Genomic DNA, 19,999 nt, shown 5'->3' with positions numbered 1-19,999 from the left:
GGCTGACTTTATTTGAAACGAGTGTGTTATGCACTGAATTGTGTCCCCAAAAATGTGCATCAACTTGGCTAGGCCATGATTCCCAGTATTGTGTGATTGTCCACCACTTTGTCCTCTGATGATGGCACAGTGGTTAAGAGCTATGGCTGCTAACCAAAAGGTCAGCAGTTCAAATCCACCAGGCACTCTTTGGAAACCCTATGGGGCAGTTCTGCTCTGTCCTCTAGGGTTGCTATGAGTCAGAAAAGACTTGACAGCAACAACAGGTTTTTGGGTTTTTTTATGATGTTAATGAGGCAGGACTACAGGCAGTTACGTTAATGAGGCAGGACTCAATCTACAAGATTATGTTGTATCTTGAGTCAATCTCTTTTGAGATATAAAATAGAGAAGCAAGTAGAGACAGTGGGGCCTCATGCCACCAAGGAAGCAGCACCGGAAGCAGAGTGTGTCCTTTGGACCCGGAGTCCCTGAGCTGAGCAGCTCTAAGACCAGGGGAAGATTGATGACAAGGACCTAACCCCAGAGCCCACAGAGAGAGAAAGCCTTCCCTGGAGCTGTCATCCTGAATTTGGACTTCCAGTCTACTAGACTGAGAGGGAATAAAATTCTGTTGTTAATGCCATCCACTTGTGGTATTTCTGTTATAGCAGCACTAGATAATGAAGACAGCGTGCTATTACCAGAGGTTTTGACAAAGAAAATATACATTCATTCATTAAAAAAAAAAAAAAAAAAAGATTACGGGTGCTTTCTATGGTCCAGGCACTTAGGAAATGGGCATCTGTGGTGAGCCAGACAGAAAGGTCTCTGTCCCTCTGCAGTTCAGGTCCTAGAGGAGAAGACCCACTAGGAATGAGTAACAAAAAAAAGGAACAGGGAATTCCAGCTAAGGAAGTGCTGTGGAGATATCACAACTGGGTAACAGGATGGGGCAACGGTGGGTGGGGTGGGGCGATGGTGGGCAGAGCGGGGCTTGGGGACAACTTTAGCTGGAGTGGTTTCTCTGAGGTAGGATGGGGAGCAATCCAGAGGGTAAGTGGGCCTCTCTGGACTTGGAGAGACCTGGGTTGGTTTCTCAGTTTCCTCATCTATAAAAATATGAAAAATAATAGTATGATTACTAAATAAAATATGTCAACCAAGTCAATAGAACAGCACCGGGTAGGTGATCAGCCTCAATGAATCTTATCCATTATCCTAAAGAGGTGATATTTGAGCGAAGACTTTTTTTTTAATAGGACATGCAGTTAAGCTCAATGTAACTATTTACTTGAAATAGGACATGACTTACACATTTTCAAAAGGGACTTTGATGAAAACAAAAGGACTAATATTAAGATGTGCCATGAACCAAACCAACCTCCCTTTATCCCTCCCTTCCTTCCTTCCTTCCTCTCTTTTGCCCCCACTGTACCTACAAAACACTGAGAATCAGAGGGTCCCTCCAGACTGTCTTTAATATCCAATGGTGGGGCAGCTGCATCCCGGATGCTTCACAAATGTCAAGGTCATGAAAGACAAGAAAGGCTACGAAAACTGTTGCAGGTTGAAGGAAATTAAGGAGGCATGACAACCGAATGTAAGGTACAATCTGGAATTGGATCCCAGACCAGAAAAAGGACATTAGTGGGTCAACTGGTGAAATCTGAATAAGGTTTGCAGACTAGATAATAGTATTGATGTCACTGCTAATTTCCCGTTTTAGGTAACTGTGCTGAGGTTACATAAGAGAAGATCCTTGTTCTTAGGAAATGCACGTTGGAGTATTTAGGGACAAAAAGGCATCATGTCTGCAACATACTCTCAGATGGCTCAGAGGGAAAAGAAATGTATATAAATAGAAAACGATTAAACAAATGTGGTAAAACGTTAACAACTGGAGAACACGGGTGAAGAATATATGGGGAGTTCTTTGTCCCGCTCTTGCAAATTTTCTCTAAGTCTGGAATTATTTGTAAATAAAAAGTTGCCAAAAGTATGCATAATTTACAGACTTAATCATTGGGTACTTCTATAAACACTTAACAAACAAACAAAAAAACCCAGCAACTATTTCAGAAGCAGGTTAAACAGGGCTAACTCGACCACCTGAATACATATGTTTCTGAGCGGCAGTAGCTTATCTTTAAGATCCTATTAGAGCCTGTACGTTTTTTGGCATTCTAATGGTTTGGAGAAACACAGAGACACTTTATTTAACACCTTTGGAAGGCCAGGAGCAGCGCTTCTTTGGAATATACTTTCCATCTTTTCCTTCCACCCTGTCATCTGAGAATTGCTCTTTGCTGTTCTCCTCGTGTTTGGTCTGCCTTTATTGTTCTCTTTTTCTCAGCAGAAACTCAAAGACTGTTTTTCCCTTTGAATTAGCTACCAAGGAAGAAAACAAAACAAAACAAAAAAACCTCGTTGCTGTTGAATCGATTCTGGCTCATAGCAACCCTGTAGGACAGAGTAGAACTGCCCCATAGTGTTTCCAAGGAGGGGCTGGTAGTTTCAAACTGTCGACATTTTGGTTAGCAGCTGAGCTCTTAACCACTGAGTCACCAGGTCTCCACCAAGGAAGAAGATGTACTCAAAGAGGACTGAGTTGCAATCGTCCTTCAGAGCGGCCATCTCTGAAGGTTCTTCCCTGGAAACGAGCAAAGCACTTCAAAAAGGAAAACATATTACATGTCTGCTGGCTACCATGTCGAAGAGTTTTAAAATCTGACCAGAATGGAAATTTTTTTTTAATTTTTATTGTGCTTTAAGTGAAAGTTTACAAATCAAGTCAGCCTCTCACACAAAAACTTATATACACTTTGCTATACCTTCCTAGTTGCTCTCCCCCTGATGAGACAGCATACTCCTTCTCTCCACCCTGTATTCCCCTGTCCATTCAGTCATTTTCTGGCCCCCTCTGCCCTCTCATCTCCCCTCCAGACAGGAGCTGCCCACATAGTCTTATGCGTCTACTTGATCTAAGAAGCTCACTTGTCACCAGTATCATTTTCTACCCCACTGTCCAGTCCAATCTCTGTCTGAAGAGTTGGCTTTGGGTATGGTTCCTGTCTTGGGCTAACAGAAGGTCTGGGGACTGTGACCTCCAGGGTCCTTCTAGTTTCAGACCATTAAGTTAAGACAAATTTTATTCTCTCATAATTCTGGAGGCCAGAAAGCCAAAATCAAGGGGCTGCACTCCCTCTGGAGGCTCTCGGAGAGAATCCTTGCCTCTTCCGGCTTCTGCGGGCTGCCCTGGGATTCCTGGCTGTGGCTGCATCACTCTAATCACTGCCTCCAGTTTCACACCCTCTTCTCTGTGTGTTTCTTTTAAGGACACTTGCCGTTGGATTTAGAGCTCACCCAGATATCCATGATAATGTTCTCATCTCAGAATCCTTGACTTAATTACATCTGCAAAGACCCTGTTTCCAAAAAGCTAACAGTCACAAATTCTGGGGATTAAGATGTGGACATATCTCTTTTGGAGGCTGTCTTAGTTATCTAGCACTGCTATAACAGAAATACCACAAGTGGATGGTTTTAACAAACAGAAATTTATTCTCTTACGGTCTAGAAGATTAAAAGTCCAAATTCAGGGTACCAGCTCTAGGGGAAGGCTTTCTCTCTCTGTTGGCTCTGGGGGAAGGTCCCTCTCATCTATCTTCCCCGGTCTAGCATCTTCTCGCCGCAGGGACCTGGGTCCAAAGGACACACGCACACTCCAGGCTCTACCTTCTTGGTGGCATGAGGTCCCCCCGTCTCTCTGCTTGACTCTTTCTTTAATATCTCAAAAGACACTGACTCAAAATACAGCCTAATCTTGTAGATTGAGTCCTGCCTCATTACCATAACCGCCTCTAATCCTGCCTTGTTAACACCATAGAGGTAGGATTTCCAACATATAGGATAATCACATCAGATGACAAAATGGTGGACAATCATACAATATTGGGAATCATGGCATTGCCAAGTTAACACACATGCTTGGGGGACACAATTCAATCCATAACACCTGCCACCATTCAACCCAGTGCTTCTGGGAAATACTTTTGCCTCCCCAGGCGGCACCAAGACAACTAGGCACTGAAGTAGCGATCATGTTTCCAAACACCAAGTTGATGTCACCATGGGCTGCATCAGCAGGCTTACTGTTAGCAAGAAGATCCTCACCAGGTCCAGAGAGTTCTTTCCTTGGCCCACAGTGCTACCCAGTAAACGGGACGCATGGCTCAGTGGTGACACCCAAGGTGCCCTTGTAATGTCAATGTCACATTATCTACACAGGGTCAGAGGTGACCTCTTTCATCTTTCTCCAGTGGAATCCACAAGAGTATGTGCCTATAAGGACCCCAACCCCGAAGTCAAATATCTGTTCTCCAGGAAACTTTTGTGCTTATGGCCATAGGTCCTTCCAAGGAGTTAAAACAGATTGAGTCAAGGCATTTATATTACCACAGCATTGTTTGTAATTCCTCCGTAAAAGGTTGCAGAAATAATTTTGCTCCCTATTGATTTTGTTATTTTTCATTCAGCAAACATCGATTTTTCCCTCCTCCCATTGTTTCAAATTCGAGTTGAAAAAAATAACACAACTGCTTTAAATGGACAGCAAAAAGCAACATCAGAAGTCCTGTGTGGTCTGTCGGGCAGCTGCCTGGTGCCACAGGTCCTGGGGGACGCCTGGGCAAGAATACTGAGAGAGCGGTTTTGCAGGTGGAAGGAGGATCCGGTCAGGTTTGTATGTGCCCGAAGGGCACCAGCTGAGATCACAGACCAGAAGCAATTCCAACGGCTCCTAAGGAACACAGCAGGGACGCCATTGCTGCCAGGCCCAGCTCCCGTGAGCTCTTTCCCCAGGTCAGTGCCTCTGACCCCCAACTACTGCCAGTGCTCCTGCTAACCCCTCATATCTGCAACCTCCTGCTGACAGTTCCCTAGGATAACTCGGAGTGTGCCTCCTCCGACCTCCTGTCCCGGCCTGAGCCAAAAGCCCAGCTCCCTTGCCTCAACACAAGACAAACTCCGTGGTGCACCCGTAACCAGGCTAAGGCTAGACTTCGGAAACTCGTCTTTGTCTTGCTCCTTTTCCTGCCCTTTCCAGCTTCCCTCCTTCAATAAACCAGTCACATAAGCATCTCTGTCTTAGTTACCTTGCACGCTGTAACAGAAATAACACGAGTGGGTGGGCTTTAAAGAACAGAAATTTACTTTCTCACAGTTCAGGAGGCTAGAAGTCTGAATTCAGGGCGTGGCTTTGCTGGGGAGGTCCTTCCTTGTCTTTTTCAGCTTCTGGTAGCTGCCAGCAATCCCTGGCGTTCCTGGGCTTGTAGATTCATCTGTCTGTCTGTCTTCCTCTTCCCCCTGTGTCTCTGTGTCTATTCTACTCTTATTATAACTCAGAAATATTAGGTTTAGGACCCATTCTATACCGGTGAAGGAGCCCTGGTGGTGCAACAGTTAAGCACTTGGTTGATCAGTGGCTCCATGGGAGAAAGACCTGAGCGTCTGCTCCCATAAAGATTGTGTGTGTGTTTGTGTTAGGTGCCGTCGAGTTGGTTCCCACTCAGCCATCCTACGTACAACAGAACGAAACACTGCCTGGTCCTGCACCATCCTCACAATCGTTGCTATGCTTGAGCCCATGGTTGCAGCCACTGTGTCAATCTATCTTGTTGAGGGTCTTCTTCTTTTTTGAGGGCCCTCTACTGTACCAAGCATGATGTCCTTCTCCAGGGACTGATCTCTCCTGATACCATGTCCAAAGTATGTGAGATGTAGTCTCGCCATTCTTGCTTCCAAGGAGCATTCTACAGCCTAGTAAACCCTATGGGACAGTTCTACTCTGTCAGAGAGCCGCTCTGAGTTGAAATCAACTTGATACCACCTAACAAAACTACGCTGGTATTTCCTCATTAATATAACAAAAGAAAAATCCTATTTCCAAACAGGATCACATCCACAGGTACAGTGGTTAGAATTTCAAAACATAATATGGTGGACACAATTCAAACCATAAGAATTCCCATCTCCAGCCCTATTTCTAGGGAAGCTGACTTAAATAGTCCCTTTGATGGCCCCTGGAGCCCTGGTGGTGCAGTGGTTAAGAACTTGGCTGCAAACCAAGAGGCTGGCAGTTCAAATCCACCAGCCGCTCCTTGGAAGCCTCATGGGGTAGTTCTACTCTGTCCTACAGGGTTGCTATGAGTCGCAGTTTGAGAACCTGCATTTCAGGACTGAAACATTTGGCCCAGCCACTCTATTTGTAGGGATTGCTCCTTCTGATATTCTTATATACACACAAAATGATGGTAGACACAAGGAAATCCACTACCGCACTGTTCAACAATAAGAGATGAGGAATAAACTGAAGGTCTATCGATATGGGACTGGCTAAATAAATTAAGGTAAATTCATTCTCTGGGACATCATGTGCTGTTCAAGAGAATGAGGACACTATGAATGGATATGGAATTATTTCCAAGATAGGAAGTTAAGTAAGAAGACACCACGGCCCGCAGACACCCTGCTAATTCAGAACTGAAGCTACTCCTGAAGTCCACTTTTCAGACAAAGATTAGACAGGCCTAGAAAACAAACAACAACAACACACGTGAGGAACACGCTTCTTAGGTCAATCAAACCTACTGGACCTAATGGGCCACACCTGCCCCAAAGCAAAGAGGAGATGGCAGGAAGGGACAGGAAACCTGGATGAATGGACAAGGGGAACCCAGCCAGGGTGGAAAGGGAAAGGGGGAGAGGGCAGATATTGCAACCAGTGTCACAAAACAATTTGTGTATAAATTGTTTTAATGAGAAACTAATCTGTGCTGTAAACTTTCACCCAAAGAACAAAAAAAACAAAAGAATACCCGGATGTATTTTCCTAGGCATGCTATGCTAATTTTTTCACAGCAATATGTAAAAAAAAAAATAGTATTTGCGTGCTTACAAAAATACCTGGGCAGGGAGGTATGGCTGACAGACAAACGTCGAAGGAGCACATTATTTGCATAAAAATACGGTCCATCTACAGTTACTGTTTGGATCAGGGTTTTCATTTTTTTGGTGTGCCTCTGGAAAGGGATGGTGGAAAACTGACAACTGGGAGGCGAAGTCAGCACTTTCGCGCCAAGCGGCTCCCCACACCAATTTCCCCATCTATAGTGTTGTTGTTGGCTGCTGTAGGGTTACCCCGACTCAGGAGAACCCCATGCACAGTGGAACGAAATGCTGCCCGGTCCTGTGATCGGCTGCAGACTGGATCGCTGTGGTTCATGGGGTCTTCACTGGCTGATATTTGGAAGTAGATCGCCAAGCCTTTCTTCCTAGTCTGTCTTAGTCTGGAAGCCCCCCTGAAACCTGTTCAGCATCATAACAACACACAAGCATCCAATGACAGAAAAGTGGTGGCGGCCCATGAGGTACATTGACTGGGAATCGAACCCAGGTCTCCTGCCTGGAGGGTGGGAATTCTACCACTGAACAGCCATTGCCCTCACTCCTCATCTATAAAATGGACATAATAGCACCTCATTTGGGATGGTATAATGAGTGAGCACATTTAACTGTTGGCACAATGTGCACTCCAAGAACTCGATACATGGATGTACCATGTTACAGGAATTCAAAGATATGTGACCACAGCCCTGAGCGTTCTGCTTTCTGTCACCCTGGTTTCCTTAACTAAGCAACAGCCACGAGGGCACCAGCTCTGATGTGGGGTAAACAGGTTCTTGTGGGTGTGTTAGTTTTCTATCACCGTGGAACAAATTACCACAAACTTAGTGGCTTAACACAACACACGTTTATGACCTCACAATTTCTATGGGTAAAAGGTCCAGGCACAACTTAGCTGGATCCTCTGCTCCGGGTCTCACAGGCTGCAATCAAGGTGTTGGCCAGACTTGCGTTTTCCTCTGAGGCTTGGGGTCTTCTTCCAAGCTCACCTGGGATTTGGCAGAATTCAATTCCTCGCAGCTACAGGACGGAGGTGTCTCTGGTTGGCTGCTTTCAGCTCCTGTTGTTGCTAGCTGCCACGGAGTTGGCTCCAACTCATGGTGACCTTACATATGACAGGACAAAACACTGCCTGATCCTGTACCACCCTCCTGATCGTTGGTACGTTTGCGTCCATTGTTGAGGCTATTGCGTCAGTCCACCTCATGGAGGGTTTCCCTGGTGTCCACTGACTCTCCACTTTACCAAACATGATGTCCTTTTCTAGAGGTGAGCCTTTCCTGATGGCACGTCTAAGGTAAGGGAGTTGACATCTCGCTCTCCTTGCTTTTAGACAACCTTCTGGCGGTATTTCTTCTAAGACTCATTTGTTTGTACTTCTGGCAGTCCACAGTATATTCAATATTCTTTGTTGGCACCACAGTTAGAACACGTTAATTCTTCGTCCATCTTCCTTTCTCACTGCTCAGCTTTCGCATGCACACGAAGTGACTGAAAAGACCACGGCTTGGGTCAGATGCAACAAAGTGACATCTCAGCGTCTAGACACCATGAAGAGATGCTTGGCACATGGATCTTTCACAGGTTCTCTTTACAAAGCAGTGCTTCTTCAAAGCCATTTGGAGACTCCCTCCCTTTGGGAAGGACCCAAAACCAAACTCACTGCCCTCAAGTCAATTCTGACTCATAGTGACCCCCCACAGGGTTTCTAAGGTTGTAAATCTCTATGGAAGCAGACTGCCCCATCTTTCTCCCAAGGAGCAGCTGGTGGTTTCGAACCGCTGATCTTCCGGTTAGCAGTCCATCGCTTTAACCACTGCGCCACCAGGGCTCTGTGGGAAGTACCCAGTCCCTCCTTTAAGGGCTTTCCCTTGATTAAGGCAGGCCCAGCTAGAGATGATCACTTTGTTATTAACTAAGAATCAACTAATTTGGAACCTTAATTATACCTGCAACGTTCGTTCACTTGTGCATATCACACAGCCATGGAGATGGCCTCCCATCACCTTTGCCATATTCCACTTGTTCAAAGCAAGTCACAGATGCCACCCACATTCCAAGGAAGGGGATTATACAGGGCATGACTCATTGGGGATCACCCTAAGTGTGTCTGCCACAACAGGCTAGCCTGGGGACCTACTCACCTTACACAGAGTAACAGCACACCAAGCGGGACAAGGGTAGGCCTTGGCTGAACTAGGGTTCAGATGCTGGCTCCAGAGAACTTACTGGATTTTTTTTTTTTTCAACCTTGGCAAGTTACAAAACCTCCCAGTCTCGGTTCGCCCAAAAAGGGGAAAATAAATACCTGACAGAGTCATTAGAAGGGACAGATAAGAAAATTGTGGGTAAAACCCCCTGGCATAGTAGAGCAGGCACTCAACCTTAGTTTCCTTCTCTTTTCTCAACCCTTCCTGGAGGAACTTATGCATAAAAATGAGGCTAATGTTGCTTTTCTTTTAAGTCTTCCAGAAACCGTGAGTAACATGTGAAAGGCTTCATAAAATATGAGGCATATACTATCTGTCCAATCCTCCACAGCAGGGTTTTCCTTACTCTGGCTGGCTTCACCTCTGGCAAATGATGACCTCATCACTCACACCTGTTATGCCCCACAGCACCTCCTTCTGGATCAGCTACCACCTGCCCACCAAGACGGGGCCAAATGGATAAACCACGGGACAACCACGTAACGGGCTCTCATGCATTCTCGCAACACCATTTTCAAACAACGTTTAATGGCATGTGGAAATGCTCACAACATATTGGTAATAATAATGGTATAAAAAAAGTATGATTCCAAATTGTCCTTTTCATCTAAGTCAATTGGCATAATAAAATCTATTAAGGAAACATTCTGCATCCCACTTTGAAGAGTGGTGTCCGGGGTCTTAAACACTAGCAAGCAGCCATCTAAGATGCATCAATTGGTCTCAACCCACCTGCATCAAAGGAGAATGAAGAACACCAAGGACATAAGGCTATTATGAGCCCAAGAGACAGAAAGGGCCACATGAACCAGAGACTACATCAGCCTGAGACCAGACAAACTAGATGGTGCCCAGCTACAACCGATGACTGCCCTGACAGGGAGCACAACAGAGAACCCCTGAGGGAGCAGGAGAGCAGTGGGATGCAGACCCCAAATTCTCATAAGACCAGACTTAATGGTCTGACTGAGACTGGAAGGACCCCCGTGGTCATGGCCCCCAGACCTTCTGTTGCCCCAGGACAGGAACCATTCCCAAAGCCAACTCTTCAGACATGGATTGGACTGGACAATGGGTTGGAGAGGGATGCTGGTGAGGAGTGAGCTTCTTGGACCAGGTGGACACTTGAGACTATGTTGGCATCTCCTGCCTGGAGGGGAGATGAGAGGTTAGAGGGGGTTAGAAGCTGGCGGAATGGACAGGAAAAGATAGAGTGGAGGGAGAGAGCAGGCTGTCTCATTAGGGGAAGAGTAATTGGGAGCATATAGCAAGGTGTATATGGGTTTTTGTGTGAGAGATTGACTTGATTTGTAAACTTTTTGTAAACTTTCACTTAAAGCACAATTAAAAAAAAAAATTTCCAAAATTGTCCTTTACAAGCTCAAATCCTGGACTCAGACTGCCTGTGTCCCAACGCATTTTCACTGTCTATGGCTTTGTGGCTTTGGGCAAGTTATCTAACTTCTCTGTGCCTCAGGTTCCTCATCTGCAAAATGGGAATAATAATAAGACCTATCTCATAAGGTCATCGTGAGGATTAAATATGGTAACACTTATGAAAACCCCAGGCCCAGTGGCTGCCACCTAGTGAAACTCAATGAATGATGGGTGCTGTTATTATTTTCCGTTAAGCACCACTTCTATACTTTGAGGAAAAAGTTAAAAATAAAGACTTCGTAAACAATGAAGATGCTAATGAGTTGATGGCTGCCTTCTCAGGGGAATAAAGAAAAGCTAAGAGGAAGAGGAGGATAAAAAAATATATACTGAGGTGAGACCATGCTTAGTAATTCTCCGTGCTTTCCAGAAGGTTCTACTTTGTCTGCAAAGGCATTTACTGCATTTCTCCCTTTTTTTCCTCTGTCTCCATTCCCTTCTGAAGGAATCTCATTTCCTCCATCTTAAAGAGTAAGGGTGACACCGCTGTACTCTCTCAAATTTCACAGCAGTCCTTTAAGGTCTTACCTGCAAACTGCTTTTTAAACAATCTCTGTCTCATTAACAATCAGTCTACCCATCTGTCTACTTAATTAAAATAAATAAAGTGTGGCTGCCCCCAGAAAAGGATAAGCCACGTCCCTGCCTCCACTAATTAAAACACAAACCAGGTAGAACACTTCTCTGGAGAAGGCTGAGAAACCACTTCTGTCCATGATTTCCTGGGGAGCATGGATGGGGGTCAGGTGGCGAGGGACTCCATCCCACCCTCCTTCCAGACTGAGAACTTTTCCCTCAGCAAGGCCCGAGGCTGCTGGGCGTGAGAGCTGGCGCTGGCTTCTGACCCAGCCCCTGCTGATCCTAGGGGTTGCTAAGCACCCCAGTGAGGAATGTCACAGAGTAAGCAACAAGCCAGGGAGCCACCGAGCCAAGCTGGTGACAAAGAAAGCAAGCATGCGGCAGGCGGCGGGTCAGAGGGAGGCTTCCGTGGGCAGCCTGCCAGGCCGGCAAGGGCCGAGCAGATGGCAACGGGGAGGAAGCAGGTGGCTGGCTGCCCAGGGCCACTGCACAGGAAGCTCCGGGGCTGTGAGCTGGGGGAACCAGGGGCTGGCAGGAAGGGAGAAGACAGAGGCCTTCCTTAAAACAAGAGCTTAAATAAATCCACTGACCCACACAGGGAATCCGTCAGTGTCCTGCCTGCCTGGAGGGTCTCTGGGACCCACTGCAATGCCAGAAAGCTGCTGGACTCCGGCCAGACCCACACAGGACCACACGCCCACCCACATATCACCCTGGCCCACTGCAGCCTGGCAGACCCAACGGCCAGGTGTTTCCTTCAGTACCATCTGCTCTCTGGGCAGTGGTTCCCAACCTGGGGCAGGTGTTTACCGTCGGTATCATGGGAGGGAATTCCTGCCAGATGTTAAGGACTCCATGTGTTCCGTAACCTGAAGAGATAACGTCTCGCATGTGTGTGGGTCCTACCAGTCTCCAAGTGTATGCAGCTGCTTTGTGCTTACTTAAAGCCAAGTGCAGAGGGCAGTACAGAGCTCCCCCTCACTGCACACCACCACTTTAAAGGAGGGTTGACGCTGACATGATGCTTCTCTGATATTCTTAGAATAAGGCCCAGACCCTCACCACGGTCTACTAGGCCTCAGGGATTTGGTCCCTGCAGACTTGTCCAGTCTGACCCACGCTATTCCCACCTCCAGGATTCAGCAGTACTTCCTCCAGACTCAGAGCTCCTGTCCATGCTCTTCCCTCTGCCTGTAATGTTGTTCCCTCAAGCTTCAGAGTTTGTGTCAAGTGTCCCTACCTCAGAGAAGCCCTTCCTGACCTCCTAGGTAGGCCAGGCCCCCCCGCCAGTATATGCTCTATGGCCCTGAATACCTCTCCTTCACAGCTCTGACCACAGTTTGTGATTATATATTTATAATGATGTGATCGAAAACCCTGGTGGCGTAGTGGTTGAGTGCTACCGCTGCTAACCAAAAGGTCGGCAGTTTGAATCCACCAGGCGCTCCTCGGAAACTGTTGGACAGTTCTACTCTGTCCTATAGGGTCACTATGAGTCAGAATCGACTTGACAGTAGCGGGTTTAACGATGTGATTAGCGTTTCTTTCCCTATTAGATTGTAAACCCCAAGGTTGAAGGGGCTTGTCTGTCTTATTCACTCCTCTATCCCCAGTGACAGGCACAGCATCCTGGCACACAGTAACCTGTCGCCATCGAGTGGATTCTGACTCACAGTGACCCTACAGGACAGAGCAGAACTTCCCCATAGGGTTTCCAAGGTGGTAATCTTTACCAAATGACCTTTCAGTTAGCAGCTGAGCACTTAACCACTGTGCCCCCAGGGTTCCCAAAACAAACAAAACAACAAACCCATTGCCATCGAGTTGATTCCAACTCTTGAACACTCTATATAACCCACTGCGGTCAATTTCGACACACGATGGCAGTGGGTTTGGTCTTTTTTTCGTAAAGCTGTTAAAAAGAAACCAATTTAGGCAAGAGTTTGAGGGGAAAGATGCTTTGCGTGAAACCACTGGGTGTGGGAGAGCCATGTCTATACTTCTAGAAACCCCTGGTGTCCACGCAGAGTCTGGACTGACGAGCCAGGTCTCCTGGCATCACCGGGGTGCCTGGGGGCCTGAGCTGGAAGGGGTGCCCTGGGGGTTGAGGGGTACAGATGCCCTTGCTGTGGGCCCAGCAATGCTTCCCATCCCTCCGTTCATTCAGTAGACACTCAGGAGTGCCACATTCATCTCTGTGATGCAGCAAGATAACTGTGACAAAATCCCTGCCCTCTAGAAGTCTGTGGTTCAGCTGAGACAGACAAGTAAACCAAAAACGGCTGGTCATGGAGAGGACAGTTCTGAGAGTTGCCCACATTAGGTGAGAAGGGACGGAGGCAACACAAAGACGGTGTCAGCTGAGCTGAATCTTGAGAGGTGAGTACTGATTGGTTTATCAGGTTGGGGTGCCCCGTTTACCCCTCTGGTGCCTTTATTCAATATATCTAAGTTCGAGTCATATACGTGGTCTTTTGTGACTAGCTTCCTTCACTTAGCATGCTTTCAAGCTTCATCCGTGTTGTAGCACACATCAGTACTTCGTTTCTTTTCATTGCTGAATAATATTCCATTGTATGGGTATACCGCATTTTGTGTTCCATTCATCAGGTGATGGACATTTTGGTTGTTTCCATTCTTTTTTTTTTTTTTGGCTATTACAAATGCTATGAACATTCATTTATAAGTTTTCGTGTGGACGTATGTTTTCATTTCTCTTCGGTGTATACCCGGGAATAGAATTGCTGGGTCATATGGTAACTCTAAAAGGAGCCCTGGTGACACCTTGGTTGAGCACCTGGCCGCTAACCAAGAGGTCAGCGGTTCGAACCCACTAGCCACTCTGCAGGAGAAAGATGCAGCAGCCTGTTTCCTAAAGGTTACGGCCTTGGAAACTCGATGAGGTAGTTCTACTGTGTCCTATTGGGTCGCTATGAGTTGGGATCCACTAGACAGAAGTCCCCCTGGGTGAGGTAAATGGTTAACGCACTCGCTGCTGATCGAAAAATTGGAGGTTTGAGGTGCCTTGGAGGAAAGGACTGGTGATCTACTTCCAAAAAATCAGCCATGGAAAACTATGGAGCACAGTTCTATGCTGACACGCATGGAGCTGGAATTGACACAATGACAACTGGTTTATGGTAACTCTATGTCTAACTTTTTGAGGAACTGCCAGACTGTTTTCCAAAGTGGCTGCACCGTTTTACAACCCCACCAGCAATGCACGAGGCTTCCAATTTCTCCACATTCCCATCAACACTTGCTATTATCTGTCTTGTTATTGTAGCCATCCTACCCATTACCCGTTGCCGTTATCGATTCCGACTCATAGCAACCCTATAGGACAGAGTAGAACTGCCCCCATAGTGCTTCCCAAGGAGTGGCTGGTGGATTCGAACCGCTGACCTTTTGGTTAGTAGCCGTAGCTCTTAAACACTGTGCTACCAGGGTTTCCGTAGCCAGCCTAGTGGGTATCAAGTGGTATCTCACTGTGGCTTTAATTTCCCTAAATCATTTAACAAGCAACAACTCTGCTGAATCTTCTGGGGATACTGAGGCCAGTCAGGCCTGGGTTGAGCCTTGCCTTGGCTGCTGATGCCGTGGGACCTCAGTAAGCTCCTAACCTTTTCTCAGGCAATTTCCTCATCTGTCAAACATGTTACTTCACTGGAGTCTTAGAAAAATTTCACAAGATGATACATGCATGGTACACTGTACACAGTTTTCAGCATATTGTCAAGAATGATAGCAGGGCTCAAAAAAATGTAGCTATTTAAAAAAAAAGGCTGTCCCTTAAGGCCAAGAACTGTGACTATTTGTCTTGTCTAATGAGGATGACCAAAGAGACTACACCATGGTGGCCACAGAACTAACTATAAGGATTCATTAAAATGATACGTCAATGACTAAGATTCACTCAGAAACTCCCTTCCTGGTTTCTCACTTTTTCATTTTCTAGTAGTGGGGGACCCAGGAAGAGGCCCAAAGAAAGGGAAATGGTCTTAGTTATCTATAAAACCCGTCGCAGTCGAGTCAATTCCGAATAATAGCGACCCTACAGGACAGAGCAGAACTGCCCCATAGGGTTTCCAAGGAGCAGCTGGTGGATTCGAACTGCTGACCTTCTTTTGGTTAACATCCAAGCTCTTAACCACTGAACCACCAGGGCTCCCTTAGTCATCTAGTGCTGCTTTAACAGAAATACCACAAGTGGATGGCTTTAACAAAGAGAAATTTATTCGCTCAGAATCTAAGAGGCTAGAAGTCCAAATTCAGGGTGTCAGGGTGCCAGCTCCAGGGGAAGGCTTTCTGTATCTGTTGGCTCTGAGGCAAGGTCCTTGTCATCAGTCTTTCTCTGGTCTAGGAGCTTCTCGGAGCATTGACATAGGGTCCAAGATGTGGTCTAATCCTGGCTCTTTTTTCTTGGTGGTAATGACGTCCCTATGTCTCTTCTGCTCACTTCTCTCTTTTAAATCTCAAAAGTGGTTGACTCAAGATACAACCTAATCCTGTAGATTGAGCCCTGCCTCATTAACATAACTGCCTCTAATCCCGCCTTATTAACATCATAGAGGTAGGATTTATAACACATAGGAAAATCACATCAGATGACAAAATGGTGGACAATCACACGATACTGGGAATCACGGCCCAGCCACGTTGACATACAATTTTCGGGGGGACACAATACAATCTATAACAGCTCTTCTCCAAAGGAACAGCCTTTCCAATAATTTCTTCAGGTAATTTGTTGACAGGTCTGTTTATCAGACCATGATGAAAACACGTTATGAGAAGTCAAGGACAAAAGGGTCGGCTACGGTCACTACGGAAACCCTGGTGGCGTAGTGGTTAAGTGCTACGGCTGCTAACCAAAAGGTCGGCAGTTTGAATCTGCCAGGCGCTCCTTGGAAACTCTATGGGGCAGTTCTATTCTGTCCTATAGGGTCGCTATGAGTCAGAATCAACTCGAGGGCAGTGGGTTTTTTTTTTTTGGTTTTGGGTCACTATGAGTCGGAATCAACTTGACAGGAACCAATCTTTTTGTTGTTGTTGTTCAGTATGTGATTGAGACATCAATGGTCAAAATGACACACTTAAATGTCACATTTTTAGCTGCTTCTGCCCTTCCCCAAAGGAGCCCTGGTGGCACAACGGTTAAATGGTTGGCTGCTAATCGAAAGTCTGGCAATTTGAGCCCACCCAGCCATTCCCCAAGAGAAAGACCTGGTGATCTGCAGCTAGAAAACCCTATGGGGCAGTTCTACTCTGTCACACAGGGTCGCTATGAGTTGAAATCGACAAGGTGGCATGTAACAACAACAGTCCTTCCTCAACACTAGAACTTGGCCAAGTGTTTTCCAGCAAAGAGGAAGTGAACATCAAGTATCCAAGCAGGCACCCCAGAAAAGAAGACAAGGAGGAGACTCGGGAGGAGGCAGACAAGAGGCCCAGGTAGGCAGCCCTAAGTAGTCTGTCTGCTGGAATGACCACCCTGCAGGGGAAACTCTACTCCCTCCCAGGGCATCTGCTCAAACCAGCCTGTAGCTGCAGGGGGGTCCTCCAGAGAAGGAGGAAGGTGTAATAATCCCCTGGGCATGGTTTCCACAGGAGTATGCAGAAGAAGCCAGACAAAGCAATTCTCCATCTTTGATCTTCTCTCTTGGACAACAGGCCCCACCACGGCCACCCACAACATGGTACCAGGGCCACAGGGAGATGGAGTGATAGAGATGGAGTGAGAGATGGAGGTTTCTTTTCTCCACTTTTGTCCACCAAATTCATGGACTGACAAGGACACTTCTCACCCCTATGACCTTTGTCCACCAAATCATTGGCCAAGATGGAGCCTTCCTACCGCATTACCTCTGCCCACTAAACGCATCCTCAGGTCACGTGATGTCTGTTCCAAGGCTCAATTAAGGTCTGTCTCACCCCTGCCCATCTTTTGATTGGACTGATCAAATCTCCTCATCTGGGCAAAAAAACCTCCTGTTCAAACCCAGCACTGCTCAGCACTAATTTTTTTTTTCTTTTTTTAAATTTAAGTTACTAAAGTGCCTCTCCTTCCTAATTTTTGGTCCATCCAGACACCCACCACCCATCTGTCAGCTGGTCATATTGTGGTGGCTTTCATGTTGCCATGATGCTGGAAGCTGTATCATCGGTATTTCAAATACCAGCAGGGTCACCCATGGTGGACGGGTTTCAGTGGAGCTTCCAGACAAAGACTAGGAAGAAAGGTCCTTGATCTACTTCTAAGAATTAAAAAAAAAAACGCAAAAGTTAGCCAGTGAAAATCCTATGGATCACAATAGAATACTGCCCAGCAGAGGGCGGGAAGATGAGCCCCCTAGGTTAGAAGGCACTCAAAATACACAGCAGCCGCAACAATGGACTGGGGCATACCAACAATCCTGAAAATGGCAATGTTTCATTCTGTTGTACACGGGGTCGTGATGTACATAGCTCAGACCAGAGTCAACAGCAGCTAATGATGACAAGACTGCCTTCTTAGAGATCTCCCTCTTTGCCTTCTGGTTTGTCCCGAGAGGGAAGTGAGAGCACCCTTGACCCACAGCCAGCACCCGGAGTAACAGTGCTGTAGATGTCTGGGGAGCTCTGATCCTGTGTCCAGCCCCCTGGGGCTGGACCACCTTAGCAGGCCCCCGGTTCTGGGTCTGGGACCTTGTGCCTATCCCCCCGTTCCTTTCCCAACACCCCTTTTCACAAACTACACCCTCCTCCTCCACCATTTTTGTCGTCAACATTTCTGTGAATGGAAAGTCACCAAGAGCCCAACCCATTTTCACCACACTTCATCCAAACTGAAAAGATGTCTAAGTTTAAACATTTTTAAAGAAGAAAAACATGGAGAGGGAGAAAAGGAAAGAGTGGGGAACTGCCAGAACAGGCTGACAGCGGGAACCCTGGTGGGAAGGCTTCTGCCTGGCTTGTCACGGAGCCCAGACCTTCATCTTGCCTGGCTCCACAGGTGACCCCCATTCTGGCTCCCCAAAATAAGTACCAGCCCCTCAGAACAGGCTTCCCCATTGATCATCTGCTCTCCAGAAGCAACACACGCCCCCTGGCCTGGGCCCTCCCTTGGAACTTGAGAACAAGGGACACCAGGAAGCCTGCCCCAGGGGTTCCACTTTTGTTCCCTGCGGGGCAACTGCGCTCAGAGCGAGGACGCCCTGCGGCGCTGGGCTGGGAGGAAGGAGGAGGCCGCAGCGGGGAGGTCGGGTTTCGCTGTCTCAGCGCCGCCGCCGGGGCGACTCTTCCACCCCCGGCCGGGGTTCGAAGCGGCGGGGCCCAGAGAAGAGGAAGGAAGACGTAGAGGAACTTCTGCTGGGCCTTTCTGTCAGTTGGCGGGCCAGGCTCCGCAGAGACACTGAGGAGCCCTAGAGTCCTGGATTTGGGGGAGCAAGGGCGGGGCGAGGCTGCGCTCCAGAACGGGGCTGGATTTGGGGAGCAGGGGAGCAGGGGCGGGGGTGCGCTGAGCTCCAGGACCCGGGCTGCAATACAACTTCCCGGGAGGAAGCCCTCTCGGAACTTGACTTCTGGGGGCGCGGTCTCCCGCCCCGCCCGCGGCGCGAGGCTCGGCGGCTCCGCGGGGTCCCTGCCGGGGCCCCTTCCTTCCTGGGGGACGCCGTGTGGCCCCGACCCCGGCCCTCTTACCATCTGCGCCACTTTCAGCAGGCCCGTGTGAGTGCGGGGGTAGTCGGGGTCCAGCAGCCCCTCCGAGGGGCTCGCGCTGGGCTGACCCGCGCCGGCCCCGGGCCCGAACGCGTTGCTGCTGCTGCTGCACGTGGTGCGGACGAGACCGGCTCCGTGCGACATGGCGCGGCCCCAGCCCTGCGGCCGCCTCCTCGGGCAGCAGCGGAGGGGCCAGCTAAGGGGGCGGGGCCTGGGGCGGGGGCGGGGCCAGATAAGGGCCCTGGGGGCGGGGCCAGACAGGGGCGGGGCCGCGGCGGAGGGGGCAGATAGGGGCGGGGAGGGCGGGACCCTGGTGGGAGGGGCGTGGTCAGGGGCCAGATAAGGTGGGGAGGGCGGGGCCTGGGGCGGGGCGGGGCCGCGGGGCGGGGCCAGATAAGGGGCCCTGGGGCGGGGCCAGACAGGGGGCGGGGCCACGGCGGAGGGGCCAGATAAGGCGGGGAGGGCGGGGCCCTGATGGGCGGGCCAGATAAGGGAGGGGCGGGCCCTGGGGGCGTGGCCACGGCAGGAGGCAGATAAGGGGGCGGAGAGGGGCCCTGGAGGAGCTGGGATGGAGGCGGAGTCAGGGCTGGCGGGGCGGGGCAACGGCAGAGGGACAAGATAAAGGGGGTGGAGCCCGGGCGGGGGCGGGACTGCGGAAGAGAGACCAGATAAGGGGGGCGGGGCCCCGGCGGAGGGGCCAGGTAAGGGGCGGGGCTAGGACGGGCGGGGCGGGGTCCCCCGGGCGGGGCTAGGGGCGGGGTAGGGTCCCCCGGGCAGGGTTCGGGTCCCCCGGGCGGCGTTGGGGTCCCCCGGTGGGGTTGGGGTCCCCCGGGCTGGGTGGGGCGGGGCGGGGCGCACGGTCCGGACCCCGGCGCAGGAGGCCGGGGTCCCGCGGCGGCAGAACCGAGCCGGGTCGGCTGGGCCCGGCGCTTTCCGGAAAAGCAGCTGCAGTCCCGGCCCTTGGAGAGGCGCGGAGGTTGGCCTGCAGGGAGGAGGGAACCGGACGCCTGGGGCCGTGGCCTCAGAGTGGGCAAGGCCGGGGCCACAGCTGGTTCTGAGCCTCCGGGGATTTCGGTGGGTGCGGCCGCGGATGTGTGCTGAGACTATTTTATTGAGGTATAACTTCCATA

At 49.1% G+C, this 19,999-nt stretch overlaps 1 protein-coding gene across 2 annotated transcripts in view; it reads right to left on the bottom strand.

Moving 5' to 3' along the window:
• Positions 1 to 19,052, bottom strand: part of CMTM7 (CKLF like MARVEL transmembrane domain containing 7) — a 70,919-nt gene extending 51,867 nt beyond the window's left edge. The window contains exon 1 of one of the 2 annotated variants that reach the window (XM_064277427.1): positions 18,852 to 19,052. In XM_064277427.1, coding sequence (XP_064133497.1) covers positions 18,852 to 19,013 — 162 coding nt within the window. In that variant the 5' untranslated portion in view covers positions 19,014 to 19,052. The remainder of the gene's footprint in view (positions 1 to 18,851) is intronic. The other variant, XM_064277428.1, reaches the window with a different exon arrangement.
• Between the last annotated feature and the right edge of the window lie 947 nt (positions 19,053 to 19,999).

Source organism: Loxodonta africana, chromosome 27 (assembly GCF_030014295.1).
Source record: "Loxodonta africana isolate mLoxAfr1 chromosome 27, mLoxAfr1.hap2, whole genome shotgun sequence".
Classification (NCBI taxonomy): domain Eukaryota; kingdom Metazoa; phylum Chordata; class Mammalia; order Proboscidea; family Elephantidae; genus Loxodonta; species Loxodonta africana.
The sequence above is the reverse complement of the archived record's forward strand: the minus strand, read 5'-3'. Positions and strand labels throughout refer to the sequence as shown.